General features: G+C 34.9%; 1 protein-coding gene across 1 annotated transcript; it reads left to right on the forward strand.

Moving 5' to 3' along the window:
- The first annotated feature begins 451 nt into the window (after window positions 1–451).
- Window positions 452–25,046, forward strand: LOC125670573 (glutamate receptor ionotropic, kainate 2-like). The gene is made up of 13 exons (XM_048905804.2): window positions 452–633; window positions 852–971; window positions 1,240–1,491; window positions 2,179–2,360; window positions 12,660–12,803; window positions 14,823–14,939; window positions 15,028–15,240; window positions 15,378–15,481; window positions 15,593–15,674; window positions 16,513–16,822; window positions 18,456–18,673; window positions 21,167–21,417; window positions 21,580–25,046. Exons 1-13 carry the CDS (start codon window positions 555–557, stop codon window positions 21,848–21,850), a joined length of 2,343 nt encoding a protein of 780 aa, XP_048761761.1. The 5' UTR covers window positions 452–554; the 3' UTR covers window positions 21,851–25,046.
- The last annotated feature ends 17 nt before the right edge of the window (window positions 25,047–25,063 follow it).

Consider the following 25,063-nt stretch of genomic DNA (forward strand, 5'->3'; position numbering starts at 1 on the left):
ATTATTATTACTATATTATCATTATCAACGAAATGTATTTATATAAACTTTCTTACACTTGATAATTTCTACAGTTGTCCCAGTAAATGACAGTGGACTCTCTGAAATGTCTGCGCATGTATGACTTGGGGGTGGGGGGTGGGGGGGGGGGTCCTCGTATGCTCCCTAACCTGATTGCGTTTTCTTCTCTCTGGGTTTTGTGCGATTTATTTTATAAAAGTTATACTATATATTTTCTGAATTTTTGAAGAAAAGTATGTCATTTGCTGTGAGCAAGCCATCTCACGCCTTTAATTATTCCATTAAATTCTTGAATCCTTGAGCAAAGATTCACAATATCCGGAATAGGGATAATTTACGGATTTCATTTGACAAACAATTAATCAACAGAATCGATTGGCAGGCAGCTCTGTAAATTCAATGGATCATGCATGTATTGATTTTCTATTCAACATATTGTCCTGACCTGACGAATTAGTATGACTGCATGTTCGGATATTTACTGCATAAGTATCTGTAGATATGAATGTGAGACTCTCAGATATTAGAAAACAATGAAATTTCATCATGTAAAAAGGACAGCTTATCTGTTGTGCATCCTAGCAGTGGTGTGTGACGGGAGTTGGAAAGTAGGTAAGTTTGAAAGATTGTAACATTTTAGTACAAATAGAAGTAATATACATATACCTGCAATAAATGTAAAGTATACACTTTGTAAAGTACCTATTGCTTAGAAATGAATTCACCTGAAATAACTATGCCAATATACAATATGATATCAACTTTTGAAATTTAAGGTAAAATTCCAGATTTGATGTTTTGTTTGTTTTTCAATTATTGCATTGAAACAGGTGTGATATATCAAATTGATGAGTGGAGAGATTTGCACAAACCAAACAATTTGACAAGTGTTTTCGAGATCTCAAAAGATTACATCAATGGCACAAATGCTTTAACTGCCGCACAAAAGGGTATGTGAAATATGAAAGTTAAAAACCCACTTTTCATGTAAGGACATGCATTTTATATCAATGAAATTATTCTAAATTGAAACCTTTGTTTGAAATCTAGTGCTGCTTCAATATGAATACAATTTGTTTGCACATTGCAATGGTACATGTAAAATCAATTAAATGGAACGCGAGTAGGTCATTGCTCTTCACAATATTTTGTAAGCTATGAAATATTCAGTCAGTAATGCAAGGTATGGCACTTTCTGTTCTCTTTATTATTTTTAAGTTTACAACATATCTTCGGATGGAGTATTTGGAATTATAGCATTCACGTCCTGTGTCATGGCCCCAGTGATAAAAAGCCAAGCCAATGACATGCACACTCCCATCATAAACATTGTCAAACATCACTGTCCAGCGGATCAGGGTGGTGTTCAACTATCTTCTATTCCAAATTGCAATATTCAAAATTCATTAATCGTCGACATAACCTTACACATGCGATGGCAGCGAGTGAATATCCTATATGATTCATCTGGTAAGTTTTGTGTCATTTGTTGTCAAACATTAAAATAACCAGGTTACTGTATGAAAGGTGAAGATAACGAACAGTGATCAATCTCATAACTCCTATAAGCAATACAAAATAGAGAGTTGGGCAAACACGAACCCCTGGACACACCAGAGGTGGGATCAGATGCCTAGGAGGAGTAAGCATCCCCTGTTGACCGGTCACACCCGCCGTGAGCCCTATATCTTGATCAAGTAAACGGAGTTATCCGTAGTCGAACTCAATGTGCCAAGAACGGCCTAACAATCGGTACGAAACACGTCAGACAGCATTTGACCCAATGATAGGCTGTATTGGCAACCTACATGTAGATAGTTATAACGACCACAGAATTTGTGAAATGCTGACTTTAAACGAGACGGTTGAAACCCCTGTACCACCAACTTGTTTGTCAGTAGGCTGCCTCGATTTGAAAACTGACCATACGCAGAATAAGTTCTTGCGTATCGAATCAGTTGAGAGATGTAAACGCCATATGCAGGTGATAATAGAATATTGTTACATCAATATGGGAAGTTGACGATGGAGAAGATGAAATCATCCTGTTTGTCGTACAATTGAGTTGTCAGTTTGTCGTTAATGTCCACTTTCAATATAGTACAGTATTGTTTAGTATAGTATATTCTCTGAAGTATAAAATGTTTTATTCTAAAGCTGCATTGTGCATTCAAGACCTGCTAACGCGCATGAGTCTGAAGAACGTGTCCAGTAAAGTGACATTCCTGACTGGTGGCATTCCTTTAAATTCAATTCTGGCAATCATCGGTCGACAATGGATGAAGGAGGTCATATATGTATCTACAAGCGAACACACGGCGCTAGATATTATCTCTGCCGTAAGTAGTTTTCTTTGAAGATGATAGAAATCTGTACTAACTCCCTAATTTACTTTTCATTTCGCTGGTATAAATTTTTCATAACAACCTACAAGTAATGGAACATTAGAGTTGAAATAACTATGGAAATAAAAGAGAAAGAGAGTAAAACCAAGCGCCTGAAAGACAGACTATCTTCAGTTTAGCAAATCAAATAGATACTAGAAGTAGTGATCTTGAGAATTTTATCAGACTACATATGGCAGATCAAACGTTGTAATAGTTATTGTTTTGTTGTGTTAATTTTCATCGGTTTAAACCATAGTTCGATTATCAAGCCAAAGAACATATCTTTTTCATAACTACTGTTTTAATACCTACAAGTAAATTCTATTGAACTTTCCCTCGCTTATCGACTTCTTGTTTAGCCTCGCGCTGAAATAGACGACCAGTTTGTCTTGTGGTTGTGTAACTAATAGTTTCTATGAATGTGATAATGGTTTTTGTTACGTATACTTGTAATCTATTAGCAAGGTGAACACCCTGAAATCGAACATACGTTTATTGTACTTTAAGAGCTGTTATGAACTCTGTTAGTTCCTCATCCCTGTCTATTACTGTTACTCTGGAACTACTCTAATAGGAAGCAGTTACTGTATCATAAATACGTATTTCACATAAATACGTATTTCAAAAGGAAAGAAGGTAAAATAGAAACACGAAGACGTTTAGTAAAGCTTTACTAAACGAAATCGTGTTTCTTTAATTATCTGTTTACCTATATATAAATATTATATATATATATATATATATATATATATATATATATATATATATATACACACACACACACACACACACACACACACACACACACACACACACACACACACACACACAGAAAGAGGTGACTCTCGATAACTCGATGACAAAATTGAGAGATTGAAAATCGGAAATTGAAGGTCCGCCGGTATGGTTCAGATTTTACAGTAACCATAAATTACCAACAAGATGATATGATATCGTTTTGGTATGTTTTCCTTCATATTCGTCAGGTACTTTGATATCAAAATAAAAAACCTTATTTTGCATTAATAAAAACATTTCAAAGTTTATGTATGTATTTGTTCTTTAATCATGATTAGATATGTGGAGCGCCAAATTAACATAAACTCAAATAATTGAAGATATCTTCAATTATTTGAAGATATCATCAATTCAATTATTACTCTCTTTAATTGAATTAAGGCGCGCATTAAATCAATTATTGCTCTCATCAAATGAATTAATGCGCGCTTCAATTCAACTATTGCTCTCATCAATTGAATTAATGCGCGCATCAATTGAATTAATGAGAGCAATAATTGATTTGATGCGCGCATTAATTCAATTATTGCTCTCTTCAATTAAATTGATGAGAGCATCAATTTCGTAGAAATATTGCTCGCAATAATTGATTTAGAGCTCGGTATAAATAATTTGATGATCTCTTTAATTCAATTGAAGATATCTTTAATTATTTACAATGCTTTTGTATAAGGGATTAATGCGCGCATCAATTCTTTTAAAGAGAGCAACAATTCAATTAAAGAGATATTTTTAATTATATAGTTACTCTCCCTAAAAGAATTATTGCTCTCTTCAAATTAATTAAAGATATCATTAATTCAATTGAAGAGAGCAATAATTGAATTAATGTGCGCATTAAATCCATTATTGCTCTCATCAAATGGATTAATGTGCGCATCAATTCAATTATTGCTCTCATCAATTGATTTAATGCGCGCATTATATCAATTATTGCTCTCTTCAATTGAATTGTAGCGCGCATCAATTCAATTGTTGATATCATTAATTCATTTGAAGAGATCATTAATTCAATTAAAGCGCGAATCAATTCAGCAGAAGAATTAATGCTATCATCAATTCATTTAATGCGCGCAATAAATCAGAATTGAAGATATCATTAATTATTTGAAGAGATCTTTAATTAAATTGTTGCGCGCATCAAATGAATTGATGATATATTCAAATAATTGAATATATCTTCAATTATTTGAGTTTATGTTAATTTGGTGCTCCATATAGATAGGCATACAAAACCAAGTTCCGATGACGCTTTACTATCGCAAACTAAACAGAGCACAATGTTGTCGCTTTACCCAAAGCAAAAATTCTAACGAATGAGTGAAGCGATGTTTAGAGTAACTTTACACAAAGAACAAACTCGAGAAACATAACAGTCTGCAGATCTCTAAATTATGTATAAAACTTACTCTCTCGTTGTCACTTCGAAACAAATTATAGATTTTATTCATAGTCGGATGATATATAATTTTAATCATCACGACACCAAACCCCAGTGCAGGGTGTTATCGGACCAATTAGCCAATTATATACCCAAGTGTGTCACCTCCACAAAGAAGAACCGGCGATGTTTCAGCTAAGTAAACACCTAATTACCCCTCCGGCATTCAACGAAATCCAGGTAAGGCCCAATTAGTGGAAATTATTACACGCTTGGGTAACGATGGGTATACGCTACCACCACTTTGAGACATCGAGAGTGAAACACAATGAAATGTGTTTTACGGGACACAACTTCACTTCGAGAGATCAAGAACTTTGAGAGATCGAACGTTCGAGAGATCGATAGTAAATTTGCTTTGTTATATAGAGAGAAAAATCGGGACCATGATTTCACTTCGAGAGACCGAGAACTTCGAGAGATCGAAGTTCGAGCCATTGAGAGTCACCTGTATATATATTGAAAAATGGAGTTTATCTCTTGTATTTACATTCTAATTTCATTTCTTTCGGAATTCCCAGATTTATCTGTATTCATGTATTCACACGCGCATTGTTTACAACTGCAGCGCGTTCACGAGGCTATTACTACAATTTGTAGAAATATCGAAGACAAAAGCATTGGAAATGTTGTACATGTGATGTAAGGGTTTAGTTTTCTGGGGTTGAGAAATATTACTTGTAGTAATAAAGAATGTATTCCAAAATTTTGAGAGAGAAAATTCTCAGATAATTGTGATGTGAGATGTTTCGACATTTCCGGAAGGTTTTTAACTCTTTGATATTTGAATTCTCCTTTATTTTAAAATTGTAATTCCTATACCTACGAAATAGTATGCTGTTACAAATCAATGTGATGAGATTTATATTGGAGAAAAATACACAGTTCTATGCATAGCTTGAACTTTAGTTCTTATCGTCTGCGACTTCTTCCACCGTGTACCATATTCATTCTGTTTATCATTATAAAATTTTAATCACAGAATAACCATTCGTTCTCGAGCTAAATCATTTGAAATTTCATCAACCTAAAAGCAGACGGTCTAGAATTATATGTATGTAATATAATTCGCAATATCATTTAATATAATGGATGAGATGAATTCCAGAAGTCATCAAGGTACGCAAGCATATTGGGACTATGATTAAACGACTTGTTCTTTCAAAGCATATGATATATAAGGCTGCAAATCCATTCCGGCGAGATGATAATTGATTTTTTATTTAGTATGTTGTTAAACGTCCCACTGGAAAAATTTTCACTGATATAGAGACGTCACGAGTTTTAGGTGAAATGCCATAGATTTAATTAGACGCTCAACGCCGTAGGAGGGAGGGTTCCTTCTTATGCAAACATTTACCGTGATATAGGATCTCCGCCCTGAAGACCTGTGATTTTTGCTTCTAATGCCAGATTCAATTCAATTCTTTATTGTCCTTGAGTTATACAGATACTTGCTTCATTAGCCACTGCTACAATTAATCATTATTGTCTCGGTAAAAATATTTCTAGTTCTGTAAAAGAAAACGAATATAAAATTATATGGATTTTCATGGCAGGTAATATACTATAAATTCTTTTTTTATTGAATTAGAAATAATATTACATCAGAAAAAATAAATATTTGTAAATATGCATTATCTGACACATAAAAAAAATATGATTTTCACCGTGGAGTCAAAATAATTTAAACTGGATTACAATACATGTATCAGGTATTGTGAAATGATCTTATATACACCGTCAGTTTTGGTTTGATGATGAAACTGTAGAGAGCAATATCGAGTCTTTCAAAATCAATTTTTATTTGATTTTTAATGAAAACTACTAAATTCAAAGCCAAATATGGTCTGGAGATGGGTGGTAGTGGTGGTGATGAATGTTTCTTACTTGTTCAAGAATCATGACAAAACAGATTTATTTTCTGAAGAGTATGGAGAAAAATATCTGAAGTAAAATGAAGTCCCAGTCATCTCAAACAATCACGTTTTTTCCCAGTTACTTTCCCCCCGAAATTAAGTGTGTGCTTTCATCAATTGCTAAAGGCAAACCTATCAAAACCAAATGACTTGTTACACCGGGAGTTAGAGAAATCTCACGGGAAATCAGTCAATCAAGGCATAGTTTAACAGACAATAAAAACCTGAACTGAACTCTTTCGTTCGGGACGTACTTTGTATTCAAAAACAATTATTTTATAAGTGCGTGAATTCCAGTTTCTAAGAAATGTCTAGAAAATTCCACGTGCATTTGATTTGTAATGAATTAAGAAATTCTGAATGTGTAAATTCTAATATATTAGAAGAAATAAAAGTAGAAGACTGCGAAATTTACGAAAGCTTGATATAATCCAAATTGACACATTCTTTCGCCAAATGAAATTAATGGTTACATGAAATTAATGGTTACATGAACTTTCAAATACAAATTCAGTCCAATTACAAAGCTCTTTCAACAATACTCTTCATATCTAATTTCAGATACATGTAAATCATTTCAATCCAGTTTTCCCCCAGAATAACATTTATACAAAGAGTAATACATATATGGAATCGGAAACATGTTAACAACTCACATTAATCCGTCCCCTGATTTCATATTGAATACAAATATTGGTGTCCATCTTGGTAATATGTAAACATATGATTAATTATTATTGCTTAAATACAACTCTTTGAAGTAAAGATGTTACTTTAAATTGTAGAGATATCCTATTTTCCCAATGAATAGTAAAACAGCTCGCTATATATTTTGGTATACTGAAATACCCTTTCTTATTACTGAGCTAATATGAATGCATATTCTTCTTTAACATTTATGTATTTAAAGCGGAAGTTAAAATTGGTATAATTTTGCTGAACAAATTCGAAAGGCGTCCTGTGTTTGAAATTTTTATTTTAAACCAATAGAATCCCAAAATGAATGGGGGCGCATGAATGTGATTTGTATTTACTTTCGTCAAGTCGATTAAGCATTAAAATTTATCAAACTCTTCTGAACGAACTGCTCAATAATTAATTTGTAATTTCAATAAATTCATTGGATACTCATCGATTCTTAATATTCTGGGACTTCACATAAGCTGATACGAATTTGTACAATGACCGTCGTATTTATCATTATTATATCTACTACAGTGCATTAAGGTAACTTATAAAAACATTAATAATCGTTTGGGTCAATCAATACTTCGTTGCAAATTCTTTGTTTGAACAGAGACGCTTTTCTGTCGAACGAAGAACTAAATCGTCCAACTGAAGACGTTTTTCGTTCTAACGAAAATGTGTTGTTCTTTTTTTTTTTACTTTTTCGTTTTAAGAACTTCTTCGTTCAAACGGAGAAAGTCTTGGTCGGGGGAAAAGTTTGTACGAACTAATCACAGTATAAGCAGGTCCGTTGGAAGTGAGAAGCACACCTAACTTATCTGGAATTTTCATTTGATCCATTTCGACAAAATTGGTGAAATGAAGGTACAACTTGCATAATTCACCATATCTACGTATCATTACTGCCCTATTCAAATAGTTTCTTGACTCCAGATGACAGAAATAATTTGTAGGTTTTTCAGCTTCTTAATCTACTTGGCTCTAGAACACACAATAACCTTTTAATTTTTTCGAATATTTTCTAGTTGTTTTCGCTTTTTCTTCTAAAATTCCAAGATCTTCAGAGTTGTTGGTCTTTATTTCATTAATTTCTTCAAACAACTTGGTTTTTAAAGTACCCATTTCTTTTTTTTTTCTGCTGGGTATACAATGAAAATGAAATAGACATTCCCTGTATTTTCATTTTAAAAACCTTGTCATCTGACAGAATAACAAATGAGTTCAATTTTAATTAACTCGATGATTACTATAGCATGATGTGATCCAGACTTAATCGAACAGTCTTCAACAATGTTAGAAACATTTTCAGAAATTAAGATATAGATCAGGCATGCTTGCTTAAATGGCTTTATTCTTTTCCATGTAAACATTTTATTATTTGGGCTGAGAACTCGAATAAAGTCTACTAAATAACCTCAAGAAGCTTATTCTTTGCTTTTAGGTTATTGACATGACGCTAGTTTGGAATATCCAGAGCTTTGTCCAAAGCAATGTTTATGGGTTTCCACATGGAATGCAATAATCATTATCAAAATCAATAAAACATTCTGGCACGTTTTCATAGAACTCTTGACAGTCAATATTAGGTTCATGTTTATTACCCAATGTTGTTTTACTATTCAATACTGAAATAAGAAGGTGAACATAAACAACAGTGAGCTGTCCCATGACTTCTATAAAACATACAAAACCAAGTGTAGGGACAACGCGGACCCCTGGACACACCACAGGTGGGATCAGATGCCTGGGAGGAGTAAGCATCCCCAATCGAATGGTTACACCCGCCGTGAGCCCTACACCTCGATCGGGTAAACGGAGTAATACGTGCTCAAAACCAGTGTGCAAAGAACGGCCTCAATTATTATGAAACATGTCGTACAACATTTTACCCAATGACAAGTAGTATTAGTAAATTAAATTGTTATAACGACTATAAAATTTGCGAAATGCTGACTTCAAACGAGACTGTTGAAACTAGTGTCACATAAACTTATTTGTCAATTGTCTGCCTCGTTTTAAAATTGACCATATCCAGAACAAGCTCTTGCGTATCGAATGTAAACACCATATGCAGGTGATAATAGAATATTGCTACATAGATATGGGAAGTTGACGATTGAGAAGCTGAAGTTATCCCGTTTGTCCTAACGTTGAGTTGTTATTTTGAGTACAGAATCAGATTACTCTGTTTACCTCATCAAGAAATAGGGCTCACGGCGGATGTGACCGGTCAACAGTTGATGCTTACTCCTGCTATGCACCTGCTCTCATCTCTGGTACATTGTACACATCTCTTAATTTTGAAATCTTTGTAGGATTTATGACATTCAAAGTTCAGTCTGAGGGGATATAAAAGTTCCGGAATGATATCGGATATCATATTTGACTTCATTTTGGCGTACATAGCAACATTAAATGCAGTTCTTCGAGTTTTGTCAGCTCGGAAATCAGGCCTGAATTTTCTTCGGTGACGTTTCGACGAGTTTTTATACACTTTTCGAGTTTCTTCTTCCTTTATGGAGCTGACCTCATTCTTGAGTGTAATATAAATATAAACTCCAACTCAGTTAAAACAAGAGGTTTCTTCTAATATAGAAGTATGTAGTATACACAGAGGCTGTCGTCTACCAGGGCTCCAGCTGTGTCCAGGGCACACTGTCTAATATGGCATTGAACTCCCCCGGTGAGAGTGATGTTGTAACAGACTCTGGTATACTGTTCCAGTCCCTAACTGACCGAGGGAAAGAGGTCTTGTAGACACCCTTGCTGGTACATGTTTGTCTACTGCCTTCTATAGTCATGGCATCTCCAGGCGTGTAGTACTTGGCTGGGTCGATATCTACTACCTGGTTCTTGATCTTGTAGCAGAGGACAAGTGGATGTTTTGGTAGTTTGGTGCTGCAAAGAACCCCAGCCTAGTTGATCCAGTAGAGAAGTGGCACAGCCTGGAGATGTATCTGTGTATTGGAGGTTTTTGATCAATGTGAGTTGGTGTGGGTCCCACATTGGTGATGCATATTCGATCGATGGTCTGATCAATGTGCGGTATGCTGTTGCCTTCAATGATGATTTACAATATCCTAAGGTCCTCCATAGAAATGCCAGTGAGCATGCTGATTTCCCTATCGTGGTTTTATTGTGGCTCGCCCACTGTAGATCTTGGTTGACAATTAGGAATTTCTTACTACCTCCAAATGATGGTTGTGCATGGTGTGTGCATGGTGTAGGATGCCTGCTGTGGTTTACGTCTGCGGGAGATCTTCATGACCGTACATTTTCCAAGATAGAAGCACATCAGCTACCTGTTCTCCTATTTTTTCCAGAGCTGTGAGGTCCTGCAAAGGTGTCGGTATCTCCCTGGATCTTTAAGTGTTTTTATACAAGGCAGTCGTCAGCGAACAGTTTGGTGTCTGATGTGGTGCACTGTAGGAGGTCGTTAATGTAAGCAAGGAACAGTAGGGTCCTATCACGGTCCCCTGGGGTACTCCGGCCAAGACATCTAGAGGTGATGAAGTGTGCCCTTTTAGTCCCGTGGCTAAGGAAGTCCTGCATTCATCTTGTGGTGGTTCCTGACACTACATAGTGGGTCAACTTCAGGATAATCCGTTGGTGTGACACTTTGACGAATGCCTTCGAAAAGTCCATCAAGATAACCTCTGTCTGGTGCCCTTGGTCCATGCTCTGTGCTATTTTGTCAAGTGTAGCAATGAGCTATGTCCGACAGGCCCGAAACCTATTTTTCATCGCAGAGGATATTGTGGCAGTCAAAGGGATCCATAACTGTGCTGTGAACTTCATATTCCATAATTCTTAAGGCAAATGATGTTATGGATACTGGCCGGTAAATTGAAGTTTGGTGTCTTCTTATACATATGAACAATGTTTGCCACCCGTTGTTTGTCTGATACCTTACCTTGGTCTCATGAAAGTTGGTACAATCGGGATATGTAGGGGCTACTGATATTGCAGTATACATCAAGTTTCATCAGGTCCTGTAGCTTTGAATGGCCGTGGTTCCTTAAGTGATTTGATAATGCCTCTTTCATGAATGATAATCGGGTTCATGATTGGGTGGAAGTAAGTCCAAGGTCTGGGAGAGCACGCAGATCCTCTCATTATAAACAGACTGGAATTGTTGTTTGAGGGTTGATGCTTTACTTGCTACATTATTGTGTAGGTACTCATCCCTGGACTTGAGAGTGACAATCTGTTATGATTACTGTATCTTGCTTTTAATCTAGGACCAGTATCGCAGTCCTGACTGACTACATCTTCCATATAAGTACCGTAAGCGTGTATGGACTCTTTTTCTGCAGTTTAGTCCTTAGCACTTTATAACATGACGTCTTTCAACCCCCACTCCAACGTATTTTCGATAAGCTTGTCTGGTAACCCCATATTTTGAAATTGTTTTTCCTATGGAATTGACTAGAATTCCATAGTATTAGGGCCTCTCAGAAGAGAAGACTGATAGAGACGTGTTTGGTGTCCTGTGAATTCTGCTTTCTTTCTCTTATTCCTTTTTCACTCGCGACCAGTTTTTCCATAAGGTTTTGTTCGTTTCGTTTAAGAGAATCGTTGTTTACTTTAGCTTTTCTCCATCTCTTTTACCATTTCTGCTTTGTATTCACAAATCATTTTCTGCACTATTGTCGGAATCGTGGCCTACAACTTATCGTCTTTGATGGTTTTAAACTTTTTAAAGCTTCTTCCCATTTTAGCTAAATCTTTGTGAATCTGTATAAGCAATTTCCTTACCTCTGACATTTCTTTAGATTAATTTCCTTTGTCTTTACCTTTTTACGATCAGCACCACCTCGTGTTGCAGGTGTAGCCATTGTGCGGGTGGTATTCAATGAAGCATAAGTAACAATTCACAGGTGAAAAATAGGAAAAGTCTAAATTTCCAATCCCCCCCCCCATTTATTTCCATCTAGAACTACATACAAGCGTACAGAAGCTGACAATTTTTTCATTATAACCTAAAATTTATCAATATTGAGCACTAATATAGCCCACACTAGCCGAAATAGGGGTCCTTTCGGCCAGAACACTTACTCTCTGTCACACGTCATCTTGATCTCCTCGATCGAAACCAAAAACGTCTTGCCCAAAAGGAAGAGTTCATCCTCCGAACAAAGAATTAATTTCTTCAAACGAAGAATGAATTTGTCCTAACAAGGAGTCACATCTACAGATGTATATACCGGTAATTCCACCAAACGAAAAACAAAGTAATTTATCCGAATCAAAAATTGATTTGTCCAAACGAAACTATTTGCTCGATATTTTTTCCGAGGCCGTTTCTGCCGCCGTATTTCAACAAATTAAAAAAATTGTCAATGTTTGCATTTACGAATAGAAAGACACACATTTAAACAAAAGTTTACTTTTTTTATTTTTCAGGCACAGGAATTGGACATGTTTAACAGTAGCTATTACTGGGTTTTGAACCTGCATCCTCACAAGTTGTGGAATAGCACTGCTTACAAATCAGTTCACAAAGGTCATGTTCTTGTGGTTTCCCCTCATCGTCAACACAATGGAACGGTAATGGACCCTTAAAACTACAAAACTGAAAACGAGATAGACATGTACATTGTACACAATTCTTATGCTTAAATCACATCATCTTGCACATATCTTATTTGCTCAGTAGAAATTGTTCACATTTTTGTCTTTATATCATCTATGTGAAGTAGAGCCCACGTACATATATTCAGAGTATTAAATCAGAGAGTAAATGGTAGGATAATTCAATAAAAATTGTATCACCGTGTTTCACTTACATATATCCAGGTTTATTTGAACAGGCATTAAATAATATGTCATTAAAACTCGTTCTGGACTCTACCGAACATATGATCCATTCTGTAGAACAATAAGGATTTCTAACTTCGTAGAAGAATATTTTTCCCTTGCTTGATTGTAAACATTCTCAGTATTTTACCAGGAATTAACTTTACACATCCCTTTGGAGTACTATGAGATCAAGCGCAAAACGATGTCCTGAAATTTTATTATGTACAGTGGAAATCTTTTTACCGATCGTTTTAGTCACATCGTTAAGCCTCACTCCTATCAGCACATTCGATATTCTACAATGAATTCAGTTGTGCTACTATGGCCTAATAACAACCAAGCTGACCATCGCTGGCAATATTTTTAGAGCTACGTCACAAAAGTCTTGGATGGTCGTAGTTGGTCTTTGTTAACTGCACAATGAACACCGGTTGCAAATAGGTTCGCGACACACATCCCCCCTAAACCTAGCCTAATTGTAATTGAATTCACATAGTTTTAGAGCATCGTTTCAGCGTCTTTTTTTTCTTGTATTTAGTGATAATTGCGGGGCAAATATCTGACCATCCTTCAGGATAAAGAGTAGTCTTAGGAATTATCTGTCGTACGACACTCGCAACTTTTGTTTTCTTTGGAACAAACCCAATTGCTTCGTTAATTGCGAGATTAAGCCTGATTGTTATTCAAAATAGTCGTCCTTTCTCTGATGTCATGCCATTTCTCAAGACCGACCCACTGATGAGAGATTTCAGGTATTTTTGGAGATTTGTTCAGCTAGCATCTCACTGTCATCCTCGAACCAAATCCAGACTGCCCCTATTTTCCTACTCTAAATATGCTTGAACTATTTATAGTTGTTGCTCAGCAGCTGTGGCTTGATTGGTTAGAAACGGTTATTCGACAAATTCGTGCCAATCTTCCGGAGTCTCGGGTAGTTGTACGATAACTGTTGCTATGAAATTGTAGCATTCTACAGGCTGCAATATTGATATACAAACATGAAATAAAATCAGTCTGAACGGAGAATGAAATGTTAAGTTTGTTACGGGAATTTCTCCAAAAAGCAAGTATGGTACATGTACATGTAGTTGAAAACTTTAGCCCTCAGATGAAATTAGATAACACTTGTTTATGCACATCTTCACAAGTCAAGGGTTATTGATTCGTTTCCTCGCACTAACCCTTGACATCAGTGACTATAAAAAAGTTGGGCTCGTTCTAATTTGTTTTACAAATGAGAATGCGGTTCTATTTATAACAACGCGAAGCGAGAGATTCGAATAAAAACACATGTATTGATACCTACAGCTATGGGTATTTCAATCGTTTAAGCAATATTGTCTTTAAAAAGGTTTCCAAACTTGATCGACTCTCAATAAACGTACTTAGTGGTGTAAATATTACATTTGCGCGTGTTTATCAATACAACAGTATGCGCCTGACATCAACAGCCTGAGATCACGTCATTTGTATCCATGTACACCATAACAAGATGTAGTGATTTCATTGGCTGTTTTATTTATAGTGGATTGCGTAATGGTCTCATGAGCCAAACTTTTATATAGCGACTGATGTCAAGGGTTAGTGCGAGGTAACGAATAACCCTTCACATGTGAAGTTCTAATTCAAATATATATTAACGAATAATAAAAGAATGATGAATTTATTTCCCCAATACTTCCTTTACTGAGATGTATAATTTTTTGTTTTTGTTTTGTTTTTGTATGACAGATGATAAATGTAAGAATTATCTCATTTGTTTTCTAGACTACACACGCCTTACTCTATGATGCTCTTTCAATTTTTCAACGTGTGTTGAATTTTTCAAGAGGCACGTGTGATTCAGCGTCATCAAACAGCGCTCTGCCGTTATATCTGACCACAGTAAGTTAGTTACTTTCACTAGGTTGTATGTATTCTGACAATATGGAAGTTCTCGCTGTGATATTGATAATACAAGATCTATAAATAGAGACAGTTGATGAACACACCATGGATAAAGGATTGTGACATTCTTGGAACTTTGGAGCTTCACGTTTACAGTACAGATAAGGAATCATGGCCACCATTGCAGGACGTTGCAGTGTATACTCAAATGAATGTTCTGAACATATCTGGGGAACGTCTGTACAAAAATACTTTCAATGGCTTTAACAACAAGACACTGAAAGTTGTCTCTGTAGTGGTATGTTTCTATTTTGTCTGAACTGATTGTTGAGTTAATTACATATTCTATCAACACACACTATAATTTCTGAGTTTATTATCTGCACTGACTCTTTCAGACATGCTTTGGTAATTATTTTTGTTTTATCATTGCAGGGTGAACCATTTCAAATGAGAGTAGATGAAGGCAATGGTAAATTTTACTTCTACGGATTTACATACGACATCCTGGATGAGTTTGCAAAAGAGTTCTCGTTTCGGTATGATAGTAGTACCTACCATTTGTATCTGATTAAGTGATTGGTGGATTTCCTACAAGGTTATGTGTAATTTCTTAACAGTACTTACTGAGTTAGTATTTTCTTCAACAGATACGAGATTCTGGACTCTGTGGATGGTCTGTATGGAAACCCAACAGAAGATGGCCAAAATGCCACCGGAATAGTCGGAATGGTTATGAGAGGAGTACTTAACTTTTTCACATGCACATACTATGCTTCATATTCTTACGGGAAAACATGTACAAAATATGCAATACTGATTGTAATATCATCAGAACTGGTTATTCAACAACAGCATGGAACATATGTTTTATGACTTGTCGTTAAAGATTTATTATTGTTGATATTTCAAAACTTTCAGTTACGGTAGTCAACTTGAAACGATAAAGAAGACTACTTCAACAAATTTTGACTGTTTTCATAGATGTGAATTATAACAAACTTTAATTCAGTTCATTAAGAACCAGATAAAGTTTACTATTTATAAGATATTGGGCTCACGGCATGTGTGACCGGTCTACAGGGATGCTTACTCCTCCAAGGCACCTGATCCCACCTCTGGTATATCCAATGGTCCGTATTTGCTCAACTCTTAATTTTGTATTCCTTATAGGAGTTATAGAATTGATCTCTGTTCGTTATCCTCACCTAAATTTCATTGTATTAAGTAACACTGGACGTTTTCCTCTTACCGGGGTGTATATACCCGCCGTATCAAATTAAACAAGGGCTTCAAGCAATTTTTTGCCAAGAAATTTCTTTGATTCGATTGTGTTTTGGGGATACTTGCGGAAATGCATTTCCATAGCCTTCACTTTTAAACAAGTTAGGCGATAGTTTGAAAAGTAATGAGTAGTTTTGAAGAAAAGATCTTGCTGAATCTATTTTCAATTGTCAAAACCTTCCAATTGATATCAAGGACATCATCACTGACCAAAGACAGAATATGGTCGTTATAAACTGCCTACCATATTCCTTTGCATGCTTAGTAATGGCTTTTATTTCAACAGGAGGCTGACATAGGCGTCGCTGGCTTTACAATAACTAAAGAAAGAAAAGCTGTCGTAGACTTTCTCTATCCTTTTCAAGAAGAGGGTATTGGCATAATAATGAAGAAGGTTGATAACAAGGCTGGAAAAATGTTCCGGGTCTTCAGTCCGTTTGAAATGGATTCCTGGCTTGCTACTACGGCAGCAGTTTTGGTGGCTGGTATAGTCCTATCGCTGATTGTTAAGCTCAGTCCATTCAATACCAGTACTGGATTAAAGGAAAGTGTATCAAGAAGCTTCTGGTTGGCATTCTCTACATTTCTTCACCAAAGTAGGTAGTTGACAAAACGTTCATTTGATTGATTGATTGATTGAATATTGTTTTACGTCCCTCTCGAGAATATTTCACTCATATGGAGACGTCACCACTGCCGGTGAAGGGCTACAAAATTTAGGCCTATGCTCGGCGCTTATGGCCATTGAGCAGGGAGTGATCTTTATCGTGCCGCACCTGCTGCGACAAGGGACCTCGGTTTTTGCGGTCTCATCCGAAGGACCGCCCCCATTTAGTCGCCTCTTACGACAAGCAAGGAGAAGCTGAGGACCTATTCTAACCCGGATCCCCATATATATATATATATATATATATATATATATATATATATATATACGTGGTGGCAAATCACGTGACAGTCTTTTTTTTCTTTTCAGTTAAAAAACTTTCCAATCGCCCCCCAAAATGTGTCAATGTTCTCTGCTTCTGTGTCACGTAGAACTACTATTTTAGTATAGATTTGTTCCTGAGAAAATCCTTTAAATGTTGATATAAGTTATGTGAAAATTCGCTATTGATAAAGATGTTATTTACTTGTTTGAATTTTTCCTTGTGGTGACTTTCGTCGTCATTTTCCCGGTAATGCCAAAGTAACGTGATTCGCCACCGTGTATATGTGCGTGTGTGTGTGCGCGCGTTGATTGAACCCTTTTTATGGACTTTGTACTAGGAATTTTATTTATAATACTCTGTATGTTCTTAAAAAATAATGTGTTTCAGCATATTTGATAATTTTAAAATAAACTCAGTAGAAAATATACAAACTGCACATCCGGTATATATGTACGTTTGTATTTTCTGCCCAGAGTTCCGTGCGCTACTCGCTCTATACATCTGTCAACGCTCAATTCACAGAAACCTTGTAAAATTTTCTAATATTCAACATTTATGTTTTTGACTAAATATTTAGTCACATTATGAAATGCATTTCGCAAATTCTATGGTCGTTATAACGATCTAGCTTGCCAATACAACCTATCATTGGGTCAAATTATGTCTGACGTGTTTCATACCAATTGTTAGGCCATTCTTTGCACACTGATTTTGACTATGGATAACTCCGTTTACCTGATCAAGATATAGGGCTCACGCAAGTGTGACCGGTCGACAGGGGAAGCTTACTCCTCCTAGGCACCTGATCCCACCTCATGTGTCCAGGGGTCCGTGTTTGCCCAACTGTCTATTTTGTATTGCTTATAGGAGTTATGAGATTGATCACTGTTCGTTATCTTCAGCTTCCATGCTTTTGGTGAAATTAAATTTATGCTTACTGTAAATTGTTTAAAATCACTGTTTTCTTATCCTAAATTTGGAACTACTTCGTATTATGCGTTTAATGTAAACATGGAATCAAAAGTAAGAAAGGCAGTAAAGTATACGATAAAACTTGTAAAAAAAAGAAGAGACAAACAAAACAGCTAAATGGTAAAAATGTACAATAAAAAGTGCCAGTGGGCTATGAAAAGAGCCTGACGAATCACCTGTTGCCAGAACTTTTAAAGGGAAAGGAAACGAGATAGACTGTTAATATCATGTGATAATATCGTCACGTGATTCCAAGCGTTGGCAGAGGTGTAAGCGAAGCTTGCGTAATGCACCATCTGGTGAGAGAATGGTACTTTTGTCATAGGTGGAGAAAAAACGCCGAAGTCTGCCTCTGGTCGAATCGTACTTGGAATATGGTGGATGTTTACAATCATAATTGTATCTCTTTATACTGCCAACCTTGCTGCTTTTTTCACCATATCCCTGGCCAAGGCACCGATAGATAGCCTACAGGAACTTGCCTCCCAAACAGTATACAAACCATTGATCAAACAAGGCTCAAATCTTCATACGTTATTCCAGGTATGTATGCTAAACAATGTACTTGTGCTCAAATGCCAGTTGAATATATCATACATCGAATACTTTGCAACAACTGAACAGTAGTTTCTATCACTATTGGGGATGAATAACTCGCTGGACAGTGCATGTATTTCATAGTCCTATGCAGGACAAAATTACTTCCAAATATGTTGTCTATTTTAATACAAAACATTTTATTTATGAGTTACCTTAGATTTCCTTCCTTGTAATTTAAAAGTTAATTGAAAATACGTTCATCGTTCGCCTCTTTACAGAAAGACCAAGAAGAATAATGTTAAGGAGGTATGCTACACCTGGGAAATTCGATAAGGATGAAAAGTGGAGGATATGTACAACAATATTTTGAAATTGAAATTTTTCAAATGTACTTTATTTAGTTAAAAAATACAGTTTTAGTTGAAAGCAATCTGAGAAAAATTTAAAACCCCTGCTGGACTTGAACACACGATCTACAGTTCAGCAGTCGACGTGCTAACCTACGGACCTACTCTGCTATGCGAGAAATTTTTAAATGAATAGACAAATATTGCTGATATTTATATTTTCGTCTTCACCATATTTTAGAAGGAAGTCAGCCATTAGGACGATGTAGAGTACCTCCTTAACTTTAAAAATGAAACCAGAGTTGACTAAATGACTAAACCCCGGAATAAATATTTTCCTCTGTCCTATTCAAATAATGAATTTCGCAATGCCAAACCAAAGAAACGGTACATTAATTGACAATGAAAGGTGAAGATAACGAACAGTGAAATAATGATAATAATAATAATAACAATAAAATAATTCACAAGTAACCACTATACCATGTGTCTCTTCTTTTAGAATTTCAGACGGGAGTTTTAAAATGACAATTCTGTTATTTCCCAAAGTATTATGCAGCCAATGTCTAATGTCTTCCTGTCGTCTTCCGTTGACTTCGTACACCGACATGCTATTTGAAAATGATGGGGTGATTCTGTGTATACCCTTTGGACTCTCGTTGATCAACAATGTTTAATTACGCCAAATCTCTTAATGAATGATTGTACGGTGCCGATGGGATGATAATGAAGTCATCTGATTAGTTAAAAAAAATTTCAATCCACTATTATACTTTCATCACATCTTTTACAAACCGGCAGGGAACTAATAAAACTTAGATCAAGTATTCAAATTCTGAAGCGTGTGTTTCGATTTTGTTTTGGGTTATGTTTTGGGGTTGTTGTTGTTTTTTTTTTTTTTTTTTTTTTTTTTTTTTTTTTTTTTAATATTTACGTCCCCTAAAATATTTACTTTCCTCCAAATTCAATAATGTAAGAGTGTGATGATATTGATATTCTCTATCAAATAAAGTAATAACACGGTGAAAAACAACAAGATGAAAACTTGTAAAAATATGAAATGCGTGTTTTTAAAATATGTATGTGTGACATATTACTAAATTTGTCCGTTGAAAGTATTGAGAAAATAATGTATGGTACACATACATATGTTTAAACACGTTAAAGTAGGTATGAAGTATGTGTTGTATATTTGAATATCACACGTTTAACTGTTAAACGTTTAGAAAAGGTAGCATATATGATACATGAACATGTATGTGAAAAACATGTGAACATAGTTGCACATGCGTATGAATAACGTATTGATTTAGCATGAAAAATAAATTACTATGTACAACGTGCATGCATACGTATCCGTAATTTGTTATTTTTAACATACTTTGGTTGATGTTAACTTACGTGAAAGTTACATTGTACATTATATAAATATTGCAATTGCGTGTAGTTGAGGGCACGAATACCCGCATCGATATACGAAATATCGCATGACAGCGATTGCCTACGCCCCGGTTGACAATGGTTTTCTCGTGGTGAAAATTTTCAATGTTACCATCAACTACATGCAATATTTGTTTTATTATACTGAATGTTATATAAACAACAAAACAGAAAGACTTACGTCTGTTGACATTTGATCAATCGATCACTATTATGCGATATTTCGTATATCGATGTGGGTACTCGTGTTTATTACAAACCCTCAAACGACGTCGTCTTAACAATCTACGGCGAACCGTATGTGCATAAATCTGACGCATGTGATAATGTTGTATAATATTATCACAAATTTATCACCCGTTGCCAAGTACTGTTACCCGTTGCTAGATACTATCACTTTGGAGCGCGTGCTTTCTGTTCTCAGAGGGTAACAATATGTTTTTTCAAATGCTTCTCCACCAATCAAACTGGAGTATTTTACATGAAAGTATAACAATATGCTTTGTATTTTACTTTTTCAAAGGTTCAACCTGCGTGCGTGTAATTTTTTTTTTTTAAAGCCTATAGACTTCATTTTGATAAGTGGGAGGGCTGTATCACATTAGACATGGTTATATTCGAGAGAAGTGCCGTCTAGGATTTGAATTTAAACTCTTTCAACATTTAATATTTAAAATGTTAAAATGTCCATGTTTAAATTTACATTTAGAACGCAGAAGAAGGACTCTACAAGAAAATTTGGGATATGATGGCTGACATGCCTAAAATAAAAACAGCCGAGGAAGGGTATGCGATGATAGTCAAAGGAAAATATGCCTATCTGACAGATGAGTCTGAAACAAAGTACAAAGCCATGTCAGATTGTATGATTCTGGAAGTAGCGAAGGAGACGTTTCACAAAGCAGAGTTGTCGTTCGTTATAAATAAGGAAGCAGAATTCAAAGACGCTTTTAATAATCAGTATGTTGTGTTTTTGTGTATGTACAATGCGTTGATATACATAATGATAAATAATTTCAAATTGGAATGTTAAATCATCGAATTGTCAAACAGTGAGAATTATGTAAAGTCAGTCGTTTTGACATTTAGAATTAGTTATATCTTTTCTTGCTTTACTTGCAGTATGCTTAAAATGGTGGAAGGAGGCATTGTGGATAAATTCAGGTCTAAATGGTGGCCTCAGAACAACTGTCCTTCAAGCACCACAGCCACCGAACTAGTGTTTGAAAGTACGAGTGGAATATTCGTGGTGTATGGTGGATTTTTAGTGATTTCATTAACTTGCTTTATTATAGAAGTTTTACTTATTCAAGGCAAGAAACATACTTCGAATAAGGTTCAGTCTCCACCCAATGATATCAAAGATATCTCACTTATAATGGTTGATATCTAAGGCTCAGTCTCCACCCAATGATATCAAAGATATCTCACTTATAATTGTTGATATCTAAAAAAGAATTTGATTCTGTGTAAAGTATGGGGCATGAGATAAAGACCATAGCTTACTGTACTTTAAATTGTGGAGCGACTGTTAGCGAAATATTGTAAAAATATTGTATAAATATAGAATAAAATGCTACTGATTATGACAGTTATAAGCATTAATTCATTCCAATCTCCGAATTGTTTATTGGACTTTTAGATTCGACTTAGTTTGTTTGATAGTATATGGAATTGCAGCTAATGTACGATGTGCATGAGGTAGCGCTTATATTTTGAATACATACTAGTTTACAAAAAAAAAATGAGTTTGATAGCAAGCTAATAAAACCAAACATACCGGTAAAGAGACATACGATATCATATACATATGTATGACGGACCTATCATATACATATGTATGACGGACCTATCATATACATATGTATGACGGACCTATATGATGAACAAAGGTGATATATAATGTAGATTTGCCTTTATCAAATTATCATCCTTGTATACGTCAAATAAGTTAACGGTTTAGAGGGAATAGTTTATTCAAACTTTATGCCATTGTAAAGCATGAAAAGGAAAATGTTGAGAATGTTAGTTGGAAAAACTTTCAAATATTTTAACATAATTTGAACATCTTCATTCCTCTTTAAAATTCCATTGTGAATTTTATCAAACGCCAGTTGTGGTTTTTTTTTAAACTTGTTACTGTGTATATATAAACAAAAGAAATTAAATTAAATTTCATATGTACGTACTGTTAATTGAACGTCAGTTTTGATATTTTAAAATATACTTATATCCAGCTCCAGTATTCTATATTTGAGACCATGGATCAGGGACAACACGGCCAAACCAAGTCATACTCAGACAGACTATTATCAATGTACTATTATCAATGTAGAATGATTTTTCGCCATTTTATTTAATGCTGCACACCATGGTTTTCTTGATTACAGAAAATTAATATTAACTACAGTAAAAGTCATTAAAAGTTCAGCAAAAAACTAACTACATATTCCGAGTGAACAGAATCAAACCAATGGTCAAACACATTTATTTATTTCTGCAGATTTCATTAACATTGGTATATCATTGTACACTATAACATCAATTTTTCTCAAGCTGATTCTCTTGAGCGAAGTGACTTCCATGAAAACTACATGGTTGGACTTTTTAAACTATAATATGAAACGTTGCTACATCGTCCTTGTATTTTCACATCGTTGCTTCATCGTCCTTGCATTTTCACATCATTGCCCCAAAAGCGAGAGAATGAAGATGCGAATAGCCTGATCAGAACATCACACTGGGAAACGAGTTTCTCGGGATTCCGAGAAACCGTAAAAAATACTAAAGAACTACGAACGTTAACTATGGATTCCCGCCTAAATTTTTAACTCGTATAATTTAAAAAGGCTTTGCAATTTTGCTAATGAGATTTTTTTTATTGCAAAGTACAATGCATTAGTAATTGATTATTAACTTTAACTAATTGCTTTTAATTACAACTCCTTTTGATTAGGGGTAGAGAAATCTGTTCCTTTAAATCGGGCTTTAAAACGTTATACATTTAAAATGCTTATTCATACAAATAAAAAACCATTTATTTAGTCAAATTATTTTACATTATTGAGTAAGGAATGGCTAATCTTCATAATTCATAGTTTAACCTCATTTCCATGAAATGAATTTTGTAATAATTGAGAAATAGGAGATGAATTCCATTTCATTTTACAGTCTCCAACTTTTTCACAATTAAGGAAAAAATACATAGACAATTTTTTTTATGAAAGACCAAATGTTCTCAAGTTTTCTAATCTATTGTCAACTCAAGATAAGAAAATATTAAGAAATCTCTGTGTTTTTATTTCTCATATTTTTGAGATTGTTTGTTGTTGTTCGTAATTGTTCTTCTGCTACCCCTTAAACGCATTACTATTATGTTTATTTATACATACATTGTATTTCATGTTTCCCTCTGGTAACTAAGAAAGCTGTATTATTCCATATATGAACCTCTGACGATTTTTCTTGCATGTACATTGCATTATATTTATTGCACCTCATGTACCGTTTAACATGGTTTGAGCGAAATAAATTGAATTGAATTGAATCCAATTGATGAAAGAGTGAACATTTTCGCCTTGTTTTGGTCTGTAAACATATGCCCCCCCCCCCCCCCCTCCCTGAAACAACAAAATGTTTGGTGTAAATTTGCTACTTGACAATTTCTAATACTCGTGAAAAGGAATTTGTGTTTCAGGGGGAAAGATGTTTTCAAAATATTTTCCGTTTTTCATTGATTTCTATAACGAAATACGTTATTTTAACCCAAATTATAGAGTTATCTCTCTTTGTTTTGCCAGATAAATATTTTTTTATGAAAATTCATATAAATATCCATTTTGACATTTTAAAAATGATAATTTTCACGAAACAATACTATCGTTCGCAGTTCTTAGCGGTACCGGTGTATTATGCCGTTACTACTAGGGTGAAAATCCACTACGATCCAAGAATGGTTCTTCTATATGGACATCAATAACAAATTCCTGAAATATTAAAGACGTTCTATAAAGGTAGCTTACTAGTATTAATTCACTTCAAAAGTTATTTATTTGAAGTGTCTCTTGGTCTGGTTTTTTTTTTAATTCGGTTGTCATACAGTTGACAAAATGATTAACGAAAGTCTTTCGGAAGATACATTTATCCAGTGCATTTGCTATGACCATTTTGAAATACTAAATCCATATTATAAAGTATTATGACATGTCAAACGTGCATTATTAAATATTTTCCATGTGTATTGTATTCCATTTATGTTGTATCATTTGTCATTTGTATAAGATATTTTCCATTTGCCATGTGAAATTTTTGGTTTGTATTATGTAAAACTTATACGGTACCAATTTTGATGCACCAGATGCGCATTTCGACAAATAATGTCTCTTCAGTGATGCTCAACCGAAATGTTTGAAATCCGAAATAACTATGAAGTTTTAGAGCTAAATATTATATAATCTTTCATTTCTATCGTATAATTTGTATTGTATTCGAGGGATTTTTTTAAATTTTGATTTGTTATATGGCTTTGTTAAAAACCACTCTGATTCCACGCACAAGTACTCTGAAGTTGAAATAAAAGATATGCTAGAGTTCCTCATTGACAATA

Source organism: Ostrea edulis, chromosome 4, assembly GCF_947568905.1.
Source record: "Ostrea edulis chromosome 4, xbOstEdul1.1, whole genome shotgun sequence".
In the NCBI taxonomy this organism is placed as follows: Eukaryota; Metazoa; Mollusca; class Bivalvia; order Ostreida; family Ostreidae; genus Ostrea; species Ostrea edulis.